At 39.0% G+C, this 27,194-nt stretch overlaps 1 protein-coding gene across 1 annotated transcript in view; it reads left to right on the forward strand.

Moving 5' to 3' along the window:
• The window catches only part of RGS20 (regulator of G protein signaling 20), a 93,964-nt gene that overhangs the window by 52,951 nt on the left and 13,819 nt on the right, over positions 1-27,194 (forward strand). The window contains exons 4-5 of the mRNA XM_046641845.1: positions 17,354-17,502; positions 24,844-24,930. Of these exons, the coding sequence (XP_046497801.1) occupies positions 17,354-17,502; positions 24,844-24,930 (236 nt within the window). The remainder of the gene's footprint in view (positions 1-17,353; positions 17,503-24,843; positions 24,931-27,194) is intronic.

Raw genomic sequence — 27,194 nt, forward strand, 5'->3', positions numbered from 1 at the left:
GAATTATGGAAATGAAAGCAGAAATGAATGAAATTTACAGTCAACAGAAAGTGAAATTGATCCATAAAAACCTAAAGTCAGTTCTTTGGAAAGCAGAAATACAGACTAACCTTTGGCAAATCTGATTAAGATAAGATGATTTTTATGGGTTCTAGCATATCTTTAAAAACCAGGTGATTCTAATGTTCCAGTGCATTAAAACAGATGGAAATTTTTCCAGCTTAGTTTAAACAGAGAGCAGAACAAGAAGATCAAAACTGGACAAGGATAGCCCAAAAAATAAAATTCTACACCAATCTCACGAAGTGAGTGAAGATCCCATTCATAATAGCAACACAAAGCACAAGACTACAGAGATTTATTGAGTGCTCACTCCATGTTGTGAGCACCGTTCAAGTGCTTCACTGGTTTTGCTCCATTCGACCTTCACCTCCAGGTTCCTTACTATCCCAGTTCTATGCGTGAGGGAACCGAGGCTCAGGGAGATGAGCTGACTTCTCCAAGGTCACATTGCTAATTGCTGGCGGAGTTAGGACTTAAACCAATTTCCCTAAATCCTCAGTTACAATGGATGTAATAATCTTGAAAAATTTTTTTGCCAGTCTCATAATTAAAAAGTGATACCTGGTTTTATTCACATCTCTTTTCCTTCTATGATTTTCTGCCATGTAAATTTTGATCTTTGTTCTTGAATCACTTTAGTTTTGATTTTGCATCTTCAGTGTTTATGGAATCCTTCATTATTCCATTCTCCTCTCAGATGAGTTAATCCTACTTACTCTCAGCTACTGTTTCTGAGACTCCATTGAGAATGCCAATAGTCTTGCAAATTTTACTTTTGGTAAAACTGAACATTTTTTCATAGATGATTTATATGTATGCGTGTGCCTCTGTGTGTGTGTGTACGATTTCTTCATTTATTAGCTCGTAAAATTTTGTAAAAGGAAACTTCTCCTTATCAACTATTAGGTTATCCTGAAGTAATGCTTTATAGGAAAGGAAGGGTAAACACTTGGTTCTTTGTCCTTATTTACCAGTTTTCAAAATCAGTTGGTTTCCTAACATCTTCTAAAAAGTAATCAGTGAGTGTTTTAGTATCATTCCAAAATCATGGATTTACACATATCGGACGTGTTCCAATTCGTTGCAGTTATTATTCTTATTGATACTTAAACTTCCCCATGCTTGGTCAGGAGCAGCCTTGTTTATGTTGTCTCTTGTGGCTCAGAAGTTTAGCATTTTTATATAATCAAATCTGCAAATCTTTTATGATCCCTGGCAGAGATAGTAAAAATATTATGATACATCTGAGTATCTAAACTATGAGATACAATGAAACAAATGAGATAGAGCTCCAACTGTTAAAATGCATGAGAGAGAACTACGTGTACTATCAAAGATTCCTGAGACTTTTTTTTTTGAGGAAGCCTGGCCCTGAGCTAGCATCCATGCCCATGTTCCTCTACTTTACATGTGGGACGCCTACCACAGCATGGCTTTTGCCAAGCGGTGCCATGTCCGCACCCAGGATCCAAACCAGCGAACCCCGGCCACCAAGAAGCGGAATATGTGAACTTAACAGCTGCGCCACCAGGCTGGCCCTCTGAGACATTTTTAAAGTAAAAATTATAAGGCACAGAATCATACATATCATCTAATGCCATTTAGATAAACATACTAAAACTGTTTTAAAGTATAGTTAATTATATGTTGTTAATTTCATAGAAACACTTCTAGAAAGATACATATCAAAATCTTAACACTAATTACTTCTGGGGATGGGAGAAGAGTTAGAGCATGCGGGGAGCTGCCCTTTCTCTGTGTGCTCTGTGCTGTGGATGGAAGCGGGGTTGAAGGCTCAGCAGCATGTATTCCTATTTTATTTGGGATATTGCTTTTTGTTTAAAATTAGTTTTACTGTTTTCAAGCTCAGGTTTGAATTAATGTTCTGCCTATGATTAAATTTTCTGTCTGTCAATTTCATTTGCAAATGGTTTCTGCATTTTGGGCCAAGAGAAATCTCAAAAATTGGTTGGAATGTTTAAAGATCTAAGTCAAGTGCATGTAAATGTTTATAAAAGTAAGTGGAATCTCATAGGAAATAGCATGATGTACTGGAAGGAAAGAGGGACTGTGTGTGAGTGTGTGAGTGTGTGTGTGTGTGTGTGTTAGCAGTTTGTAGGATTCCAGTCACGTACATGCTCTCAACTAGCCATGTGATCGTGGACAAGTCACCTTAGCTCTTTTGGCCTAAAAATTAAGTAGATTAGATCACAGTAAAGTAACAGTGAACATCATAACTGGAAATATTCCCACATTGCTGTCTTTTAAAATGCATGTGTCTACACTGAGCTGTCATATTTCTGACAGAGCCACTTGCACTGACAGGCTGGTGTGATGAAAGTGTTGGACGGAGGGTTGGTGACCTGGGTTACAGGTCATCTGAGACACGTCAGGGAATGAGTTAAGCCTCTTTAAGCCTTGGTTTCTTCACCTGAAAAGTGGAAATAATAACTGCCTTTCCTGGCTTACAGCACTGTGGGAAGGAAAGAATGAGGTAAGACATATAAAAGTCTCTTGTAATCTATAAAGCCCTATAAAAATATAAAGCATTCTTCTCTTAATTGGCCTTGAAGTTTGCTCATCAAATTGGAGCTTTCAAATATGATATTAATGGAACTATTTTTTCTATCTATGGTGCAGTAAAAGGACTAGGAGAAACTCTTTAGCATAGCCAAAGTATAGTCATTATTTTATATGGGATGTGATGTTAAAACAAAGCATCTGTTTTTGTTCTAAATGTTCATTCATTCAACAGACCTTTTCTTGCCATCTACTCAGCGGAGCACAGAAGTTCCACCCCCAGCCATGCTTGGCCTCAGAGTGATAGCTGATACTCCCTGTAGAAGGATAAGAAAACTCCTTAAGATGTTATTAGACTCTCCTTTTCTTTTTTTTTTATATTTTTTTCTTTTTCTTTTCTTTCTCTTTTTTGCTGAGGAAGATTTGCCCTGAGCTAACATTTGTGCCAATCTTTCTCTATTTTTTAGTATGTGGGCTGCCAGCACAGCATGGCAGCTAACAGAGCAGTGTAGATCCACGCGCAGGAACTGAACTCAGGCCACTGAAGCAGAGCACACTGAACTTAACCACTAGGGCACTGGGGCTGGCCCTAGACTCTGCTTTTCTACATGTGTTTTTATTTATTGAATAAATGAATTCATAATCTTGGTATACCCGAACACTATATAAGCAAAGCATTTTGGGTGTGCTTTGTTGTTTCTGAGATACTGAGCTCTGGGGACTATTGTAAGTTGGAGAAACCTAATTCATACTGGTGTGAGCAGTACACCACATGTCCTAATGTAAAAAGAACTTCGAGATACTTTGTCAGGTGAAAAAGAGAGGCACAAGATAGTCTGTGTACCGTGCTCCCATTCTCTTAAAAATGTATGTATGTGTGTAGATATCTGGAAGGATATACAAAAAGACAGATGGCAGTGTTGTCCTCTGGGGAACAGCTTTTATAGTAAATCCGCCAGTATTGTATGGTTTTTCCTACCATGTGCATGTGTTACCATCTTTTAAAGTGACTTTTTAAAGTAATATCATAATTAGCACATTGTTTCATTGTCTCAGCTGCAGGTTGAAGTCCTCAGTCATCTCGATGCTCATGCACATGATAGTTCCGGATAGAAGCGTTAAAATCTTTTCACAGGAGCCCACATTCCACGTTAGACATTGTAGGTTGAATTGTGTCCCCCGCTAAAATATGTTAGAAGTCTGCTATGGTTGAAGTGTTTGTGCCTTCCCAAATTCATATGTTGAAACGGTGGCCCCCAAAGATGATGGTATTAGGAGGTGGGACCTTTGGGAGGTCCTAAATCATTAGGTGGGGCCCTCGTGAATGGGATTAGTACCTTATGAAAGAGGCCCCAGACAGATTCCTGGCTTCTTCCACCATGTGAGAGCGCAACAGGAAGGTGCCAGCTATGAGCCAGGAAGAGGGTCCTCAACAGAACACAACCATGCTGGCACCTTCATCTTGGATTCTTGATCAGTTCCAGTCCCAGATCTGTGAGAAATACATTTCTGTTATTTAAAAGCTACCCACCCAGTCTGCGGTATTTTGTTATAGCAGCCCTAGCAGACTAAGACAAAGTCCTAATCCTGGTACCTATAAATGTGACTTTACTTGAAAATAGGGTCTTTGCAGGTACAATCAAGTTAAGATGAGTTCATACTGGATTAGAGTGGGCCCTCAGTCCAATGAGTGCTATCCTTACAAAGAGAGAGTGAGCTTGGGACACAGACAGACACAGACGGAAGACGACCATGTGATGATGGAGGCAGAGTTAGCGGTTATGGTGCCACAAGTCAAAGAAGGCTAAGGATTTCTGGCAACTACCAGACATGAGTGGGCAAGGAAGGATTTTTCCCTAGAGACTTCAGAGGGATCCTGGCCCTGCTAACACCTTGATTTTGAACTTCTAGCCTCAAGAACTGTGAGACAATAAATTTCTGTTGTTTAAAGCCATCCAGTTTGTGGTAATTTCCTGTGGCAGCCTTAGGAAACTAAGATAGACATTAAGGTTTACTCTTACATGGAAATGAAGGACATCCTTCTGGTTTCTAAGAAAAGCTGTGTGGGCATGGCTATTTTCATCACAACTGGATTCCGGCCCTATGACCTCCTGGCTTTACTGTCTCCCTTCTAAGTTCTTTGATAGCAACCCAATTTTATGTTCTTAGCCCTGACACTTTGCATCCACTTTGGATTCCACAAGTCTCCTTCTTTCTCCACTAAGACGCCTATTTTTTATCTCACCCCTTATTGATCTCTATTAATGTCCCTGCACCCAGAATCTAATGTGTGACCTTTGCCAACTTTTGCCTCTCTCCCATGCCAGATATTCTCGTATTTCTTTACATACTTCACTAATTAAACAAGCTGGACTCAAGTGCAAACAAGTGATGAATTTCTTCTCCTACACCACCTTCAAACACTGTTGCATCTCCCTTCCTCTCCCTTTGATTCTGTCTTGGGCAGGTCCCGTAGCTTTCAGGTCAGTGTCAGTATTAGAACAGTTTCATTTTCTGTCATTCAAAATGCTCAGTCTCGTCTAAATCAGAACTGTAGTCTCATCCAATTCAGTTTCCCCTCACCCAGCTCAGGCCTCTTCAGAGATTCACCAGAGCGGCAGTCAGAAGGCAGAAAAGGATGTTATCTCTTTGTCACTTCTTCACTTTCTCTCCATTGGTTCCTCTGCTGCCTCAGCCACAGCAAAGTCAAGAACAAGGAAGCGTTTGTAAATCTGTCATGGGAGTTCAGAGACAACCTGCTCCCCGATGAGAACCTCTGTCCTCCCATTATTTTCTTCGTATGAAACTCCTGTTAAATGTATATTGAAACTGGTAATTCTGTACTCCCTCTTTTTCCTTTAAACAGCACTGTGGAGATAAAATTTACATACCATGAAATTCACTTGTTTCAAGTGAATAATCAATGGTTTTTAGTATATTTAAAGAGTTGTGTAAACATCACACTAATCTAATTTTAGGGCATTTTCATCACCACAAAGAAACCTTATTATACCCATTAGTAATTATTCTCCATTCTTTCCCCCTACTCCACAGCCCTAGGCAACCACTGCTCTACCTTCTGTCTCCCTAGATTTACTTATTCTGCACATTTCCTATAAATGGTGTTATACAACGTGCAGTCTTGTGTGTCTTCCTTCTTTCATATAGCATAATGTTTTCAAGATTTATTCCTGCGATAGCATATATCAGTACTTCATTCCTTTTTAAGAATTGATATCTAAATCACATACCATAAAATTCACCATTTTAAAGTGTTCAGTTTAGTGGTATTTAGTATATTCACAAAATTGTGCAACAGTCACCACTATCTAAACCCAAAACCCTTTCATCACCTCAAAAAGAAACCCCAGGGGCTGGCTCAGTGGCACAGTGGTTAAGTTCGCACATTCTGCTTCAGCAGCCTGGGCTTCGCCAGTTTGGATCCTGGGTGTGGACATGGTACCACTTGGCACACCATGCTGTGGTAGGCGTCCCACATATAAAGTAGAGGAAGATGGGCATGGATGTTAGCTCACAGCCAGTCTTCCTCAGCAAAAAGAGGAAGATTAGCAGCAGATGTTAGCTCAGGGCTAATCTTCTTCATAAAAAGAGAAACCCCATACCTATTAGGCATCACTCCCCCCTTCCCCCTGCCCCTAACTCCTGGCAATCACTAGTCTACTTTCAGTCTTTATAGCATTACCTAATCTGAATATTTCTTACAAATGGGATCATACAACATGTAGCCTTTTGTGTCTAGCTTCATTCACTTCTTTTTTAATTTGAATACCCTTTATTTATTTCTTTTTCTTGTCTAATTGTCCTGGATGGAACCTCCAATACAATGTATTGAATGAAGTGGCAAGAGTAAACATTCTTTTCTTATTACTAATCTCAGAGGAAGAGCCATCAGTCTTTCAGTATTTAGTATGGTGTTAGCTACAGGTGTTTTGCAGATGCCCTTGATCAAGTTGAAGAAGCTTCCTTCCATTTTTATTTTGTTGAATGTTTTTATCATTAAATATGTTGGATTTTGTTGAATGTTTTTTCTGTGTCTCTTGAGAGGATCATATGATTTTTGTCCTTTATTCTATTAATATGGTTATTACATTGTTTGATTTTTTTATATTAAACTAACCTGGCGATCTTGGGATAACTTCCATTTGGTGATGGGACTCTTTTTACATGTTGCTGTGTTCAGTTTGCTAGTATTTTGTTGAATATTTTTGCAACTGTGTTCGTAGGAGATGATTTTGATATCTTTACTTGGTTTTGGTATCAGAGTAATGCCGGCCTCATAGAATGAGTTGCAAAGTATTACCTTCTCTTCTATTTTTTGGGAAAGTTTGTGAAGAATTTGTATTAATTCTTCTTTAAGTGTTTTGTAGTATTCATCAGTGAAACCATCTCAAGCTGGGCTTTTCTTTGTGAGATTCTTTTATATTATTATTAATTCAATGTCTTTAAATTTTTCTTTTCTTCTTCAGTCAGTTTTGGTAGTTTGTGTCTTTCTAGGAATTTTTCCATTTCATCTAAGTTTTCTAATTTCTTAGTATATTGTTGGTCATAGTGTTCCCTTATAATTATTTTTATTTCTCTAAGAGCAGTGGTAATACCACCTCTTTGTTTCCTGTTTGTTTAGTTTCCACATGTTTTGAATTTCCCAGATATCTTTCATTCTGATTTCTAAATTAATTCCGTTGTTGTTGGGAAGCATACTTTGTATAATATTAGTCATTTAAAATCTATTGAGGCTGCTTTATGGCCTAGCATATGATCTGTTCTGGAGAATATTCCATGTGTAGTTGAGAAGAATGTATATTCCACTGATGTAGGATGGAGTACTCTATAGATGTCTAGTTATGTCTAGTTAGATTATAGTACAAACATGCATCGCTTAATGATGGGGATACATTCTGAGAAATGCATCGTTAGGTGATTTTGTCATTGGATAAACATCATAAAGTATACTTACACAAACCTAGATCGCATAGCCTACCACACACCTAGGCTCTATAGTACTTATCTTATAGGACCACTGCTGTATTTGCAGTCCCTCGTTGACTGAAACATCGTTATGCAGTGCGTGACTGTATTTTCATGTCATCTGTATCCTTGTTGATCTTCTACCTAGTTGTTCTATCCATTATTGAAAGTGGGGTATTGAATTCCACTACTATTGTTGTTCAATTGTCAATTCTGTCAATTTTTGCTTCATGTATTTTGGGGCTGAATTGTTAGATATATATATATATTTGAAGTTGTTATATCTTCCTAAGAGATTGATCCTTTTATCATTATGAAATGTCCCCTCTTCATCTCTAGTAGCATTTTGTGTTTAAGTGTATTTTGTTTTCTGTTAGCATAGCCACTCGAGCTGTCGTATGGTTGCTCTTTGGCACATCTCTCATTTTCCCATCCTTTTACTTTCAATCTATTTGTATTTTTGAATTTGAAGTGTCTCCTATAGACAGTATATAGTTGTTGTTTTTGTCAAAGATATTACATTTTTATACACTATAAGTACAACACAATTTTATAGATATTCTTTTTTGTGATTGGCCTTTAAATCAGTTAAGAGAAAAAAATAAGTATGTAATCATACTGTCTTTTATCATCACCTACATAATTACCTTTACTGGAGCACGTGTGTGTGTGTGTGTGAATTATTATCTGCTGTCACTTCCTTTCAAACTGAAGAACTTACTTTAGTGTCTCTGATAAGGCAAGCCTGCTTGCAACAAATTTGCTCAGTTTTTGCTTATCTGGGAATATATTTTGCCTTCAGTTTTTAAAGATAGCTTTTTGGGATATATGAATGTGTTGACAGTTTTTGTCTTTTGGCACTTTGAATATGTTATCCCACTGCTTCCTGGTCTCTGTTGTTTATGATGAGAAGTCAGCTGTTAAACTTACTGCGATTTACTTGTTTGTGATGAGTCATTTTTCTCTTGCTACTTTAGGATTTTCTCTTTATCTTTGGCTTTCAACATTTAACTTTGTGATGTGTCTCAGTGCGGATCTCTGATCTTATCCTGCTTGAAGTTGATTGTTATGTAGATTAATGTTTTTCATCAAATTTGGGAAGTTTATAGCCATTGTGTCTTCAAATATTTTTTTCTGTCCTTGTGCAAAAACGTATTATAGTAAGTTTGAGACTGCTATCCTAGAATCTTTCCAGTCCTGCTGGCAATATTTGCTCTTGGCTGGTGACTGGGAACTTGACTTTCAAAGTGTTTTCAATCAACAGTTAATTCATAGCGATCATTCAACGTGCCTAGAATGTTTGTGCAAACAGTATGTTTTATGCTGAATACCTGCTTTCCTTCTGGAAGTCTGGAGTTTTGGTATGTGCCGGCCAGAAGGTGCCTATGTGACCAGCCCCCCAACAAAAATCTTGGGTATTGAATCTCTAATGGACTAACTGGGCAGAAACATCACAGACATGTTGCTGCATTTTTGTTGCTGGAAAGTGTGCTCTGTGTGATTCCTCATGAGAAGGAGAAAGCTGAGGGAAGCCTGCACATGGATTTCTCAGTCTCCACTTCTGTCTTTTTCCCTTGCTGATTCTGTTCTGTGTGGGCTGGCCGCTTTTGTTCTTATTGCTGCTAGTGTCATGGAGTTACCAGCCCATTCTTAAATGCTTGCCACTAAAATCTCCAATGTTTCTGACGGTGCCCTTAGGCAGGAACTCTTCCGTGCTCCAACCAAAATAAAGTTAGTACCCTGTGGAGCGCTCTGTCTTGAAGGTCTGCCCGGCCCCTGGGAAGAACCTTGGAACCACTGCACCAGAGCTGGGGCCGGGGATTGCAGCCTGCTTCTCCTGCAGTTACACTCCAGCTCTACAAGCAAGCTTGGAGGTGGGGTGGGGTGGAAGCCCCAGGTCTTCTCAGCTTGCTCCTCCCATTGTAGAATCTTTGCCCTGCAAGCAAGCTTGAGCTTCGACCCTACAAATGGGGACTGGGCAGGAGGAGTGAGACCTAGTCTTCTTGGCTATGGTCACATGGAATAGAGGTTCTGCAACACAGAGCTAGGGCGGAATGAGAGAGGCTGTTGCTGCTACCCTCCTGGGGTAAAACTAGAGCCCGACATTGGAAACTGAGGGGAGAGGACACTGGTGTCTTCTCGGCTACACCAACCAAGAGTACAGTTTCTAGCACACAGAGCTGAGCATGGGGAGGATGGGAGCTGGTCATGGCTCAAATGCCACCGACTCTTACTAACATTAGGTAGATTTTGTTGGATACATGTTTCTCCATTTGCTGCATGTAATTTTACCTACGTTATATGTAAGTCAATTTCCCAAGACTTTTTGTAACTTTTTATTTAAAACTCCAGAGATTTTTTTTTTATACCAGTTAAATATTTGCTAGGGAGAGGGTCTGAGTGCCTCACATAGCGGTTCTGGAGGTCTCACCCCTCCCTGTTTCTTTATCTCTTAGTCTCTCTGCATAAAATTCTAAATTAATCCTTCAGTACTATTTTCTAATTTTCTTGAAACTTTCTACTTGGTACTTTCTGCTATCCATCTGTTCTTATTTTATTTTATTTATTTTATTTTTTTAAAGATTTTTTTTTATTTTATTCCTTTTTCTCCCCAAAGCCCCCCAGTACATAGTTGTATATTCTTTGTTGTGGGTCCTTCTAGTTGTGGCATGTGGGACGCTGCCTCAGCGTGGTTTGATGAGCAGTGCCATGTCCACGCCCAGGATTCGAACCAACGAAACACTGGGCCGCCTGCAGCAGAGCGCGCGAACTTAACCACTCGGCCACGGGGCCAGCCCCTATTTTTTTTTTTTATTTTTTAAAGATTGGCACCTAAGCTAACAACTGTTACCAATCTTCTTTTTTGTTTTTTTTCCTGCTTTTTCTCCCCAAATCCCCCCAGTACATAGTTGTATATTTTAGTTGTAGGTCCTTCTAGTTGTGGCATGTAGGATGCCGCCTCAGCATGGCCTGACCAGCCGTGCCATGTCCGTGCCCAGGATCCGAACCGGCAAAACCCTGGGCTGATGAAGTGGAGCACGTGAACTTAACCACTCGGCCATGGGGCTGGCCCCTACGCATCTTTTCTTATTTCATTTTTATCTGGTTTTGTTTCCTAATTTTTTTCTCTTTTAATGGAAATGATTTCTTCATTGTTTCTTTGATCGTTTTAACATTTATTTTTCATCTTCTTCCATACGATTAAATTCATATTCCAATGGGCAACTTTGATGACTATCTTTCTTAGCCTTATATTTCTAAGTGTGTTTTGGATTTTGGTTTACATGTTCATTTTGAAGGAATTGGGTTTTTTTCTTTTTGATGATTTGTCTGTCTTTCTTGTTTTCAACTATCTCTGTTATGAAACACTGAGATTTCCTCCACTGGACATCTGAGCATCCTACTGAGAACCAGATATGATGGCAATTCAGAATTTCTGCCCCATGGGATACTGCGATTATGCCAGATTTGATCTCAGCGCCGGCAGTTCTGGCTCATTCCTGACTGTGAGGGTGTCTGCATCCTCCCTCTGTCCCATAACTAGGCCTCCAGCTTTCTGAAGCCCAGCAGAGGGCAGCCACAGTTGTTTCTTTTACAGCTTCTTTCATAAGAAAGACAAGACTCCTTTCTGTTTGTAAAGCAGTGAACACATCTCCAGTCCCCATTTTTCCTGGAGCAATTTTAGTCACTTTCACCTTCCAGACTAATGTTGCCTCTGTCTGTTTCTTGGCCCCAGAGCCAAGCAGGCCACTGCTTCTACGCTGCCCCTTCACTGACATGTCCATTTCCTGTCTGGTTTTCAGATATACTTATCTTGCTTTTCAGCTCCCCCGTTTCTTTTTGGATTGTTCTTATCATTGCTTTTGTTTGGAATGGAGGGAGTGATCAAAGTAGGAACTCATTGCCCCAGCTTGACTAGAGTCCCAAGACTTCCAGAATTTGAATTCAAACACTTCAGTCTTTAGTGTCTTTAGTTCCTCTGGAACGTTCACAGTAGCTTTCGGGATATCTCTCTAGAGAGTGATGAGTGGAATGGATCAACAAGACACAGGAGCAGAAGCAGAGTTTGGATCAGGTAATGGTGAAGCCTGTGGCAGGGTTCACAAGGGCAAGGGCAAGAAAATGAATCATAAGCTGGATTCTAGGCAGGCTAACGAAATAAGGAAGTTAAAACTAGGCAAGATGTTTCAAGTCAGTGTCTAAAGCAGGTAACAGAGGTAGTACTGAGAAGTACTTTGAGCAGCACTTTGCTCTGACAGACATCTTGTTATCCAGAAGCACTCATTATCTACCTAGCAGTAATGCCCAAAGGCCAAGGTTTGTTAAAGAAAAAGTAACTCAGAGGCTGTATAAGTAGATTTGGGATTTGGGTCACCTCCAGGGAAATTTGTCCTTTCAAATTTCCTCTTATTCTGATTTAACTCTTTCAGGACCCAAAACTGTGCCCTGATGGTAGGATCATGTTTCTAAGGGTTGCTGAGGATGGTTTTGAATTTATGTCCTTTAGGTTCTTGGTTCTCCCTCATTGGGATCTTGTCTATGATTCTTTACCCTGTGGAACAGGAACTCAGGTCTTTGGCCTTAAGAGATAAGACTTTTTTTTACACGATACTTGATGTTTCATCATGGTCCCAATGTGTAATTCAATAATAGCCATTTTCAGAATTTAGAAACTATAATGAAAATAAGCAGCTATTAATGGAATCCAACCATCAAGTTTAAGTTTACCAGAAAATAAGAAATAACTTCTCTGAGCTAATTATGGTTAGGTTAAATTTTTTTCTAACTACTTATTGTTTTTGATTCCAAATTAGTAAAAGATTGTGATAAGATTAAGAGTTTGCCTTTGCCTTTACTTGAAATTTGAAAGAGTTCTCTTAACTGCTGTGTTCCTAGGGATTTGAAAAAGCCATGTTTGAGTAGGATTATCTCTTGGTTAAGATCTGAATATTTAATGAACTGCCAAGCTGTATTAGCCCCATTTCCTCAGGCTGCTTTTAGAATGCCATAAATTAAAGAAAAAAGCATCTGAATTCACTGACATTGGTTTTACATTCCTTTAACTTCTGAGTCTCAGGACCCTCAAGCAAAGGCAGCCAGTTACTGGGGCATGATGCATGTGACGTGCTTGAGTCGTCCCAACAGGCACTAAAACAGTGCCCAGCAGTCTATGCCAGACAGACCAAAAGAGGAATAGAAAAGCAATGTTAAAGAAGCACTGATTTCATGGTATTTGGAAAGAACAAATGGAAATGTAATGTGTACGTAGTTCTCCCTCAGATGTGATGAAGGCAAAGGAAAAGACACATGAAGCTAGTTTGGCTAGTCAGATTATATATCAATGTCTGAAAGGACTAGCTGAATGAACATATGTGCTCATGGCCTATTTTTAAAGTCTTGTAAATAGGTAGCATTCATTTAATATATGTTGTCAGGCTTCATATTAATTAGCTATTATATTAAAAAATTAATTCTCTACAAATATTTAGTGACATTAAATATGCAACTCTCCCATAAGCAAGTACATATTTATCTCTCAAACAAGCATGGAGTAATTTAAAGCATCTCATTCTGACAATCAGAAAATGACTGATAATAATAACTTCCAGTAAATCTGAAAATTAGATGAAATGTCGATGGATTTTTTTTCAGGAAGTGAAAATTGCCATATTGACTCAAAGAGAGGAAGAAACTATGAAGAGAACAGAAATCAAAGAAGAAATTGAAAACATAGTCAACAAACCACTCCTAAAAGCTTCCAGTAATTTTGCAGGCAAATTCTACAAATCTGCAGGGAAAAAATAATTCTCTTATAAAGATAGATTTAAAAAACTCCTTATAAAATATTGCCAAATCAATTTCAGTGGTATAATAGAAGAATAATCATATTTTTTACCCAACAAGGGTTTACTTAGTAAGGTAAGGGTGATTCAACATTAAGAAATGCATTAACATAATTCACTTCATTAACTATTGAAAGGAAGAAATTCATATGATCATCTCAATAGATTTTTTTAATATGATAGAATTCAGCATTTTAAAAGCTTTATCAAGGAAAATTTTCAAACATACATAAATGTAGAGGATAGTATAACAAACCTCACGTGTTCATGACACAACTTCAAGTATCAACATTTTGCTTATCTTTAATATTCATGTTTTATTAACACTTCTAGCTTCCTCTCAGGCTCTCCTATTTCACCACGACTCAGCAGGGCATGAGTATTCATGACCACTCTCACCGCTAAACGCTCCAGCATCCAGTAATTGAGTGAAAACCATGCCTATTAATTTAGAATTCTTGGAATGAGAGATGATAGGTTATTAGCAAGTTTGCTGGAATAGCATGGATTTCTGTACACATGTTCATTCAACGCTTAAAATGACTTACGATGCCAAAATACAGAAGCATGTGTAAGAATTCCGAGAAACCAAACAAGAAATTCTAATGACATACAGCGGAAAATTAAATGGGTTATGAGACCAGGTGGAACTCTACAAAGAGGAATTGAGACATAGAACATTGAAAAAAGAAATGAGGGACTTATAAATTAGGAAAATGGTTAAGAACCCAGGACTAATCCAATAGAAATACCAAAAGAACTTAATCATCAAGCATTGCTCAATGTGGAAAAACATCTGTAGAAATGTGTTACAACCGTATACAGTGCAGCAAATTTTAACACAGTCTCAGCAACATGCACTTCTTATTTTGTCTGATAAAAGACTTAGATGTTCAAAACAGACAGTGTCTGACATATGTAATCTTTTCAGCAATGATCAAAAAGGTGTTATGTCCGTCAGTAGGTGCAGGGTAAGCAAATTGTGGTGCATCTATACAATGGAACGCTGCTAGGATATAAAAAGGAAAGAACGATTGATACACACAACAATTGCAGAATAATTATGCTGAGTGAAGGCAGCCAGACAAAAAAGAGTGTATATTGTATGATTCCATTTGTGCAAAATTCTGAAAAATGCAAATTAACATATAGCGGGAGAAAGTGGGTCAGTGACTGTCCGGGGCAGGCAGGAGCAGGAGGGAGGGGAAGACAGGGGCTTCCCAAGGGGTGTGAGGGAACTTTTGAGGTTGATGATGTGGTCTGGATTGTGGTGGTAGTATCAAGGGTATATACATTTCAAAACTTACCAAATGGTACCCTTCAAACACGTGTCGTTCACTGTATGTCCATTAGACCTCCATAAAGCTGTTTTCAAAAGTGTGTAAGAACAGACTTTGATGGAGTTTGCCTCTGATAGCTGAAGGCTGTATTTAGTCCTGAGCAACCTTAGGATATTCTCTAAGAGTTTGCTCACTGAATCCTTAAGATTCTTCCAGGTATTTACAAAGAAATAGGTGTATACAAACAAATAAAATACGTTAACTAATAACATAGGCTGGCACAACTTATTTTATACTATGTAAATAGAATAAAGCTTGCTTAACTCGGTAAAGTTACCTTCTCGCAGAAACCTCCAACACATGTCACACATATGGGCAAAGTATTAACAATCTCACTGAAGTCATGAAGAAGGCAAAGGTGCCTAATATTCTTGCTGCTTTTCAATATTTACTGAACTGCCGGGCCAATGAAATAAGACCAAGGAGGGGAAAGATGTTTACAGCTTGGAAAAGTACAGAAAGTCAGCAAAGAGTGATTATTATTAGACAGTATGGTCATCAAACTAGAAAACCCAAGAGAAACAGCAAGAAGACTTCTAGAAGTAATAAGAGAATTCAGTAGAAAGGCCAGATATAGTATCCTTAGGTTTCCTGTACTCCGAAATAACTATTTAGAAACATGGTGGGGGAGGGGGAGTTTACAACAGCAGCAAAAATTGATCTATAAAATATTCAGGAATAAGCCTACCAAAAACATGTAAGACCTGTTGGAGGAAAACTCTTAAACTATACATGAGAGAAGATTAAATGAATAAATAATTCATGTACTGATTGGGAAGACCTATTCTTGCAAAGATGTTGAAATAGTCCCCTGAAACCTGTTGACATTACCACATCACAATCCTTCCTTCTTTTGAGAAGCAATTGGGATTTTTTTTAATGAGGCAAGTTGCATCAATATGTCTTAGAAAATAACAGTTCCCTGGAACGTCTTTAGCTCAAAGCATCTTTGTTTGTGGATTGTTCTGTCTTGTTCTTGCCCCTCAGTGTCCTGAATGAAGTAAACCGTCCCCAGTCTCTGTCTCCATTGAAATGCTGCAGATGTGTTGAGAAGGTGATGCCCAGAGGAGCCCAGAGTTTCTCCCCCAGGGGTGTTAAAGGGGTCTGTCTCCCAGTGGTGCGCATAAAACGTGGCCGTGAGTTGGGCAGGTGTCTCTACCTCCATTCCTTTGACCAGGTGAACCGCCCCAGCTCAGGTGGCCTGGACTGCTCAGGTGGTGTCAACAGGGGTTGTGAGTGTCATTTTGGCTGTGGATGAAGGGACAGTAAAACCCTTTGATGGGTCTCCCTTCCTATCCTGGAAGTTACGTCTGGTATAATTACAGCAAAAGAGCTACTCCAGAGGAGTCATTCCTGATTAGGCAGATACTAAAACAGATGTCATTTGTCATAAATACTTCTTATAAATTCAATGTGGGCCTAATCACAATCCCACCATGGGTTGGCAAGCTGATTCCAAAATTCAATAGGAAGAAAAAACAGGCAAGAACAGCCAAAAATAATTGTTTTTAATTCATGAAGAGAACTTGACCTACCCAATATGAAAACATATAATAAAACTATAATAATTAAAACAAAGTCCAATAGCATATAAGAATTGGTAATAGTAGGAAGAGAGAAATCTAATGTTGGAATAGACTAACAAATCCAGAATTTACTTCCAAAGTCTTATTTAAGGTTCTTTAATGTGGCTTTGATATTTTTTGCTTTTACTCCACCAACAATTCAACAATAGTATCAAAAGCAAAAGTGGGCTCAGCAATTTCTCATTTCTTCTGCTGCTTTCATGCTTCTCTCCTTCAGCCGTTCTTGTAGTCCTCAGAGAAAGAAGAGGGTCAGAGGCATGGACCTTGTTTCTGATGGCTTGATCTCCACTGAGGTAGGCCAGGACAACTGTCTTTGCAAACGGCAGGACAGGTCTGGCCAGGCCACAGGCCACAGTCCCGCCTCACGTCCTGGGAATAATTGAGCAATACTATGTACCAGGCTGAGTTCTGAGTGTTTTGCACATACTTGAGTTGAGTGACTTCTTCAAGGTCTGGCAGCTAGTAAGGATTTGATCTGTCGTTGGGCCTCAGAACTGGGCAGCCTCCCAGGACTTCTTGACATTTCCTCCTACTGCTCTGTTAGCATGCCTGACCTTTTTGGCATGGCTTCCCCGTGCATCTGTGTGCTGGCCTTGTGGACAGCTGTAATTCAGCTGTTACCTATAGCTGCTACCCATTGGTTCAGCCCAGAGGGAACTCTGGAGCTGGGAAATGCCCCTGTTGTAGCCCTTACTGCACCATCTTAAATGTATGTGATGTCTGTGTTTGTCTGTCTCCTTTACTAAACCGCTAGCACCTGGGGGCAGGGACCCTCCTTCTGTCATTTTATTCCTGGAATTTATCATAGTGCTTAGCAGATGCTAAACATTAAATAAATATTTGATAAATTAATGGATTCTAAGATTCAAAGCACCAAATTTTACGAGAATTAGCAGGAATGACCTGGGTTTAGTCACATTGCATCTTCACAATGATCCAAACAACTGACTCTCTGGGCTTCTTTTGTGGTAACTCCGGCCCTCTCCCCCGCCCCCTTTGACTTTGCCTGTTGCAGCCAATGGGATCTGAACGGATGGAGATGCGGAAGCGGCAGATGTCTGCAGCCCAGGAGACACCGGGCTCCACCGTAGGCCAGCACGGAGTGGGGAACCGAGGGTCCAATGCTTGCTGCTTCTGCTGGTGCTGCTGTTGTAGCTGTTCTTGGTAAGGCTGGGGGCTTTTTTATTAATTGCGCTCCTGATTGGGAAATGGCACCCCTGAAGAGTGCCAGTTTATGATTAATTCAGTAAGTGTTTTTTAAACAACTGCTATGTGCCTGACACTGATTTGGGTTCTGTGAAGGACAACAACCAAAAAACAAGAAGAGGCCTCACCCCAGCCCTTGAAGGATGCGTATTCCAAGCCCTGAAATCAGGCTCATGTATGTTAACAACTACAGAGCAGTCTAAGGCAGTTGATGACTGAATATTAACATTTGAGCAGAAATAATGCCCGGATGGTTGGAAAGGCATGAGCTCAAGGTTCTCTAGTTGGTGACAAAGGCTTTGGGAAGGAGCTGGAATTTAAGATAGGTCTTAAAGGAATAGGGTTATGAAGTAGAGAGAGCTGGGATTTTATCTTCTGCTGCTGCTGTTTTATTAATTTTGCTTTTTAATAAGGAAAAATGTCAAAATATTTTCTTAACAGAGAGAAAAATCTAAAAACATAGGCTAACTTACTAGGAGAGGAAGAGACACAGTCACTGCTTTCAAAAAAGAGACGCACAACCTGAATGGAAGGCATCCTTGACTGCTTGAGTCACTGTTAAAAAGAGACGTACAACCTGAATGGAAAGCATCCTTGACTGTTTGAGTCACTGTTAAAGGTCTGGAGAAATGTATATGATTTACACCTAGAAATCATAGGAACATGAGATTGCATTTCTGGAATCTTGGGTGTGAAAAGTGCTTGGTGCCAGCAAAATGTGTGCATAACTTTAGGCAATTAAATTATTGTAAATTTGTGTCAGCTTGACTACAAGTTGTACCAAGACCTTGCTATCCAGTGGAGAAGAAAAACTGATATTGGGACTGATCAAGAACAGTGACATTAGGACTGACAGGGAGCTGGAGGCTGAAAATGAAATGTCTGGGAAAGTTTGGTCTGCTCCTGCTTGACTTGGGCCAGGGTTAATTTCCCAGAAGTTCCAGTCTGGTGGTGGGGCCCAGCAATATGACACTCCAAGCACTAACGGAATCGTGATTCTGGGTGGTCTGTTCTTTCAGGGTAGAGCCCCAGACAGCAAGTAGGAATATGGGGGAAATGGGGCTGGCAACAGCTAAGCAGTCTGGCATTGAAGGTAAGACTTTGTTCAGCCCCTCGAAGGAACCTAGAGGACTCCAGAAACCAGAGGAGAGGCACATGTTGGCACACCCTACACATGTGGGTGTCCAGGACCCACCCTAGATGGGGAGGACACCCAACAATGGTGAAGAAACTATGTTTAGGACCCTTTCCCACTCTTTCACTCTGCTAATCATCTCAGTGAGATGATTAGAGGTGATCATCTGAGATGTGCAATGGTGAGACTCCGAGCTGGTGTGTACCCCCCGCCCTTCTCTTGCTGCCTTGGGAAGGCACAATGTATGGGACTGATGGTGGTGGCTGATCCCAGAGCAGGCTCCTCCTACTAGCACCAACTAGGACAAATAAAATATAAATCTATACCTAGACATCATGATGATAGCCACCACTTACATAGCACATATTATGTGTGTATATAAAAGACAATAGAGCAATGCCCACAAAATACTGGAGCAAAGCGACTAAAAACAGAGTCAAACTATAATTCAGGAGTTAGGTGAAAAAAGACATTTTCAGACATACAAAGGCCAAGAGAATTAACTACCTTCAGACTCTCCCTAAAGGAACTAAGAAAGGGTATGCTTCAGGAAAAAAAGTGAACCCAGAGTATAGTCGTGGGAAACAAGTAACAATGACGGACACAAGCGGGAATCAAATGTAGCTATAAAACAAGGTATTTAATTTCAAAGCTGTAAACAAATAATCCCATGTTAATGATGGATAAATCAAACAACTTCAGACTTCCTTAGAAAAAACTGTAACATTTCCTTTCAAAATTAATGGTATTCATGATTGGTCCAGAAATACAACATACAGGCTCCACATTAATGGAAGACAACAAAATAAATATAGAAAACTTTATCAGCATAGGACAAAGCTGGCATCAGCAAAGAGAGAATGAACTGTTCTATAAATACCAGGATATTAAGGTGACCAGCTCATCCCAGTTGCCTGAGACTTCCTTAATTTTAGCATTGAAAATCCATATCCCAGAAAACTCTCAAGTCCCAGGCAAACCAGGAAGATTGCTCACCCTACCTAGTATCCAAATCCATAAAGATGGGTTTATATTCCTATATTGCACCATATGTAAAAATCAATCCCCCCACCAAAAAAAAGATCAGTTGCAGATGGCTTATAGGCCTGATGTGAATAGCCAGGAAGGAAATACAAGATAATATCTTTATTATCTTGGTGTTGAGAAGAATTACTTTTAAAAATAAAAGCAAAATCTATAAAAGGAAAAGATTCTTATATTTCACTACATTAAAATATGAAAATGGGTTCAACAAGAGAGATAAAAACATATGTCCACACAAAGACTTGCTCTTGGATATTCTTAGCAGCATGATGCAGAGCAGCCAAAAAGTAGAAATAAGCCGTGTCCATGAACTGAGACAACGGAGTATTATTCCACCATAAAAAGGAATGATGTATTGATACTGGTAAAACCTGGATGAACCTTGAAGGCATTATGTTACATGAAAGAAGCCAAATACAAAAGACCACATATTTTACAATTCCGTTTATGTGAACTGTACAGAATAAGTAAATCCACAGAGACGGAGAGTAGAACAGTGGTTGCCGAGGGCTGGGGAAACGGGAGTGACTGCTAATGTGTGCAGAGTCTCTTTCTGGAGCGATGACATGTTCTAAAATCAGGGTGATGGCTGCACAACTGTATAAACATACTAAAAACCATTGATTTGTATCATTTAAATGTCTGAGTTGTATGATGCGTGAATTATATCTTAATAAAGCTGTTTGAAAAATGTTCAACAAGGGGCTGGCCCCGTGGCCGAGTGGTTAGGTTTGCGCGCTCCACTGCAGGCGGCCCAGTGTTTCGTCAGTTCGAATCCTGGGCGCGGACATGGCACTGCTTGTCAGACCACGCTGAGGCAGCGTCCCACATGCCACAACTAGAGGAACCCACAACGAAGAATACACAACTATGTACAGGGGGGCTACACAACTATGTACCGGGGGGCTTTGGGGAGAAAAAGGAAAAAATAAAAATCTTTAAAAAAAAAAAAAAATGTTCAACAAGAGACATCAGAAATGAAATGAAAAACTAAAACATATTGGGAGAAGATAGTTACAATGCATTTAACAAAAAATTCAAATCTAGAATATACAAAGAACTTTAGGAGATTAATAGGAAAATAATGACGAAAAGAAAAGGAAGCAAATGAAATGAAACAGAAAAGATCATCCACTTGAGCTCCTACTAACAAGGAGCCAATATAAGAAAGTTAAATACATACCCTTCTAAATCTAACACTTTTCCCTAGAAAAACCTCTCACACATCTGCAAAGGGAGACCTGGATGAGAAACTAAGAAAAACTGAAAATGTCTGTGAAGTTCATGAACAGAAGAATGGATAAATACATTGTAGTATGTGATACAATGTAACACCATACAGCACTTAAATTCATGTGCTAGCGAAAAAAAGCAAATTGTAAAGCAATGCATATTGTATAATAACATCTACAGAGTTTGAAAATATGTTTGGATTTATAGATTTATACATATATAGAGAGTGTAGCTTAACTATGAATGGTAATGATAAACAACAATTAAGGCCCATTGTTATCTCAGGGGTAGAGGGGGGAAAGATGAGATGGAAAACAAGTCCAAGCACACAGCAAACTTCAACTGTTTCAATATTTAATTTCCTAGACTTTTTTTTCTCAACATGCTTTTGAGATTTATCCATGTTGATAATACATAGTAAAGTCGGTTTTCAACAAAGGTAAATGGCAACATGTTTTCTAAGCCCTTGTATTATCTTTCTCAAAATTCTGCTTCATGTCCTTCTGAAATTCCATTTTGTGAAAGAAGTCATGCAAATTCTTGATCTCTTAAAAATAAACTGATTTTTTTCCTTTCTAGAAGGTTGAAGAATTTTTCCTCTTTGTAACTCAAAAACTTACCAAAATATGTCTAATCATGGGTATTCTTTTACTGAATAGTTCTAGAACATAGTGAGCAACCATTTTGGCTTCTATTGACATTTTTGTTTTCTTTTCTTTTTTTTTTTTTTTGTGAGGAAGACTGGCCCTAAGCTAACATCTGTTGCCAATCCTCTTTTTGCTTGAGGAAGATTGTTGCTGAGCTAACATCTGTGCCAGTCTTCCTCTACTTCATGTGGGTTGCTACCACAGCATGGCTTAACAAGCAGGGCTAGGTCTGTGCCCAGGATGTGAAGCCCCGAAGCCTGGGCCGCCGAAGCAGAGCGAGCAAACTTAACCACTACACTACGAGGCTGGCCCCTCTATTGCCATTTTCTTGTTCTAGTATAACAATAACAATAAACTCAGGTTAAAACAAATTGACAGAAAATATGTTCCTCACTTTTTCAAGAACACATTGTCTCCTTAAGAAATATTCCTACTTTTAAAAGAACAAGACATGGAAAAAATGTCAAAGCTTAAATAAATATTGCATTATTTAGTCACAATGTAACTTCCAGTTGTCTTAGGAATCTTGTGTCAAATTCCTCCTTTCTTTTTAGTAATGTTTTCTGCTTACAAAAGCAGCTTAGGACATCAGGCATTATTCATGCTCCTACAGAGAGAATACCACCCAAGTGCCTCTCAAGTGTGTTTTTGTTTTGTTCTTGTTTTAAGAAACCATTATTTACTGAAACTTTTTAGCTCTGGCATCATGAAAGCAGTAAGTCAAAAGAGTTCTTGCATGTCTAATGACTGCATTTAAGGAAAAATAGAACTACACACACAGTTACTAAAAATTCATAAGCAGATGTGCTGAAAATAGGCTGAAACACTTTTATAAAATGGTGTAGATTATTAAGGAAAGATATCATAAAGGGAATAGAAAAAATAATACAGTAGCAGTAGTAAGATAAAGCAAACTCAAATAAAGATAAAAATCCATTTTGATATTAATAGGAAACTGAAAGCATTCCTGCTAAAGTCAAGAACAAGGCAGGATGTCCATTATCTCCATTCGTAACACTGTATTTTAGGTGTTATTCAATGCAATTAGACAAGAGAAAACAACCTGAGGCCTAAGCACTGGAAAAGAAGAGGAAAAACTCCCTATTTGCAGATAATATGAGAGTAGTACACCTGGAAACCCCAGAGAATTGTTGCTACACTGATGCAAACACAAAAGAATTCAGTGAAGAAGAAAGATATAAAATTAACGTAAAAAATAATAGCCTTCAGAATGTAAAGAACTCTTACAATTCAAAAATAAAAAGACAGATAAGCCAATTTAAAAATGGGCAAAGGATCTGAATAAACATGTCTCCAAAGAAGATGTACAAATAGCCAATAAACACATGAAAAGATGCTCAATGTCATTAGCCATTAGCAAAATGCAAATCAAAATCACAATATGATATTACTTCATACCTGCTTAAATGGCCAGAACAAAAACGACAGAGGATAACAAATGTTGGCAAGGAAATGGAGAAATAAGTTCCTCCAGCATTGCTAGTGGGAATGTAAAATAGTGCAACTGCTTTGGAAAACACTTTGGGACTTCCTGAAAATTTTAAAAATATAGTTACTATATGACAGCATTTGCACTCCTAGGTATCTACCCAAGAGAAATAAGAACTGACATGAACACAAAAACTTGTATGTGGCTATTCCTAGTCAAATTATTCACAATAGCCAAAAACTGCAAACAGGCTAAATGTCCATCAACTGATGAATGGATAACAACATGTGGTATAGCCATACAATGAAATATTACTCAGCCACAAAAAGGAATGAAGTACTGATACATGCTACAACATGGTGAACCTTAAAAACATTATGCCACATGAAAGAAGCCAGCCACAAAAGACCACATATTGTATAATTCTGAATAGGCAAATCCACAGAGACAGGAAGTAGATTAGTGTATGTCTAGGGCTAGTGGAGGTGGGAGATAGGAGGTAAGCAGGAGTGACTACTAACCGGTATGGGGCTTCTTTGGGGGGTGATGAAAATGTTCTGAAATTAGGTAGTAGTAATGGTGGTACAGCCTGGTGATTATGCTAAGAACCACGGGATTGAATACTTTAAGTGGGTAACTTTATGATATATAAATGATAGCTCAATAATGCTATTAAGAAAGTAACAGCCTTCGTGTGTATAAATAATAACCAGTTAGAAGATGAGATGTAAGTGAAAATTCCATTTACAATAACAACAAAAATATTTGGAATAAATTTACAATGAAATGTACAAAGTGTATATAAGCAAATTTGAACTCTCTTGAAAGATACAATACAGTCATGAGCTTCCTAGTGATGTTTCTGTCAATGACAGACCGTATCTATGACAGTGGTCCCATAAGATTAGTACCATAGAGCCTATGTGTGTGGTAGGCTAGTCCATCAAGGATTGCACAGCACACACTACGATGTCCACACAGTGATGAAATAGCCCAACAACACATTCTTCAGAACATACCCCCATAGTTAAGGGATGCATGGCTGTAGTAGATTTTGATTGTACTCTTTCACAGTTTTCTCTAATACTTTTGTATGTGTCCCTACAAATTTATAAAACTTCCATTTCAACTGGAAACAAAGTCTGGAGAATGTATACTTTTTTTCAAGGTGCAGGATATGAAATGAAAACCCAAAACATTATGATAATCTTACTTTTTTACTACTTTCTAATGGATGTATATTCATGAAAAGAATTATTATTCCAGGGCTGGCCCTGTGGCTGAGTGGTTAAGTTCATGCACTCCACTTTGGTGGCCCAGTGTTTTGCTGGTTCGGATGCTGGGTGCAGACATGGCACCGCTCGTCAGGCCACCCTGAGGTGGCGTCTCACATGCCACAACTAGAAGGACGCACAACTAAAAATATGCAACTATGTACTGGGGAATTCGGCGGAAAAAGCAGAAAAAAGAAAAAAGATTGGCAACAGTTGTTAGCTCAGGTGCCAATCTTTAAAAAAAGAAAAGATTATTCTTCTAATTGTAATTGAATAATAATTTTAACTCTCCCTCAATTAGTGTAGACCACAATATTATAAATACAATTTATTTTGCTAATACTTCATTGTCCTGCTTTTGGTTTTCTTAAGAAAACCTTTAATCAGGGTCATTTTTTTCAAGAAAAAGAAGAAATTCTACTTCGTAATCTGCAGTTCTCTTTAAAATATTTCTAAAAAGTCTTTCCTTGCTACAGAATGATCTCAACTGACATGTAAACGTCTTGTCTCGTGCAGTCTCACTGTTAGAAACCAAGAAGAACAGAGACCCAGGAGGGCTTCCCATGAGCTCAGAAGAGAAGACCTTCCAACCTGTGAAGAAAGGTAATCTCTCATATGGGTTAGCTCACTAAACGGACAGAAATGGCAACGTTATTAGTTTGACTTTTTTTGCATTATATGTTTCAACAGAGCACACAGTTTCTCCAAATGCACTTTAATAATATCAAATCATAACAGCCATCACATTTTCACCCTAAAGAATTCCTTTTAGTTCATTGGGTGACAGGGAGAAAACTTAATTCCATTATAATCCCATCCCTGCATATCATAAATAAAAATCGATGCTTCTTGACAAAACGTATGACATTGTTTTGTTTTTACATGATATGCTTTTACAATAAAAGACCATAATGAAACACATGTTCGGTTTTCAAGAAAGTTTTAAAAGTCCATGTTTTTCTTAATTATAAACTTATACTTTAGCTAATGTATTATTTTTTATTTTTATTTTTATTTATTTATTTTTTTTAGGAATATTAGCCCTGAGCTAACTGCTGCCAATCCTCCTCTTTTTGCTGAGGAATACTGGCCCTGAGCTAACATCCATGCCCATCTTCCTCTACTTTGTTTATTTATTTATTTCTTTTATTTTTTATTGAGTTAATGATAGCTTACAATCTTGTGAAATTTCGGTTGTATATTATTGTCTGTCAGTCGTGTTGTAGGTGCACCCCTTCACCCTTTGTGCCCACCCTCCACCCCACCTTTCCCCTGGTATCCACTAATCTGTTCTCTTTGTCTACATTTTTAAATTCCTCATATGAGTGGAGTCATACAGAGATTGTCCTTCTCTATCTGGCTTATTTCACTTAACATAATTCCCTCTAGGTCCGTCCATGTTGTTGTGAATGGGACGATTTTGTTCTTTTTTATGGCTGAGTAGTATTCCATTGTATATATATACCACATCTTCTTTATCCAATCATCTGTTGATGGGCACTTAGGTTGCTTCCACGTCTTGGCTATTGTAAATAATGCTGCAATGAACATAGAGGTGCATGGGACTTTTGGAATTGCTGATTTCAGGTTCTTTGGATAGATACCCATAGCTGGATCGTATAGGCACATGAAAAGATGTTGATCATCGCTGTGCATCAGGGAAATGCAAACCAAAACTACACTAATATAGAGAAAGGGTGGAGCAAAATGGTGGGGTGAGCTGACCCAGGATTCTCTCCCCTCCAAAATACAACAAAGGATTGGAAAAACTGAATTTCAGAGAATAAATCTAATGCCAACACATTAGAGACCTACAACACCAAGAAGGCGGAGATCATAAACCTTGCTCACAGCCTCGGAGGCACTGGAACGGGTAGGAGAGAACATCGCTTCCTCCCCTAGAGCCTGTGATCGCTGCTGCGTGGGTCCGGGAAGGAGCCGGGGAGGCGCCGCATGACCAGGGGGTCATCCAGGACTCCTGCCACTGGTTCAGTGGAAACCCACTGACGGGGGAAAGGTTCCGTGTGCAGGGACCCCATAAACCCAGGGCCTCGGGAGACCAGAGAACAGAACTGATCTGAATCCAGATCGGTGAATGAGAATAGCAGCCCCTCCCTCACAGAAAAACGCACTGGGCACCACCATCTTGCCCGAAGGCGGAGAGCTCAGAACACGCCGCTCTCGACCCCCATCTAGTGGCGACAGGCTGTAACTGCAACCGAATTCTACCACCATGAGAAAAAACCGCTCCTCTACCATCCAGCAATTTATAAAAGCCCCAGACCAGAAGGAAAACAATAAAAACATAGAATTAAGTCCTGAGGACTTGGAATTAGGTAAACTAAGTGATAATGAGTTCAGAGCAGCTATAATCAAAAAACTCAATGAGGTAGAGAGAAAGATAGAGAAACAAGCCAATGAGTTCTGGAGTTACTTCACAAAAGAGATTCAAATCATAAAGAAGAATCAAACAGAATTACTAGAGATGAAAAACACAATGGACCAGATAAAACAGAATACAGATTCCCTGAATGGCCGTGTAGACACCATAGAAGATCAAATTAACATAATTGAAGATAGACAGGCTGCATGGCTCCAGACAGAGGAAGAAAAAGAACTAAAAATTTTAAAAAAAGAGGAAAATCTCCAAGTGATAGTGGATTCAATGAGGAGTAAGAACTTAGAGATCATAGGAATTCCCGGGAACGTGGAAAAGGAAAATGGAGCAGAAAGTGTGCTTAACGAAATTATTGACGAGAACTTCCCAAATCTAGGGATTGACGGAGAAATGTGTGTAGAGGAAGCTTTCAGATCTCCTAGATTTGTTAATGTAAAAAGACCTACCGCAAGGCACATAGTAGTACAAT

This window comes from Equus quagga, chromosome 16 (genome assembly GCF_021613505.1).
Source record: "Equus quagga isolate Etosha38 chromosome 16, UCLA_HA_Equagga_1.0, whole genome shotgun sequence".
In the NCBI taxonomy this organism is placed as follows: domain Eukaryota; kingdom Metazoa; phylum Chordata; class Mammalia; order Perissodactyla; family Equidae; genus Equus; species Equus quagga.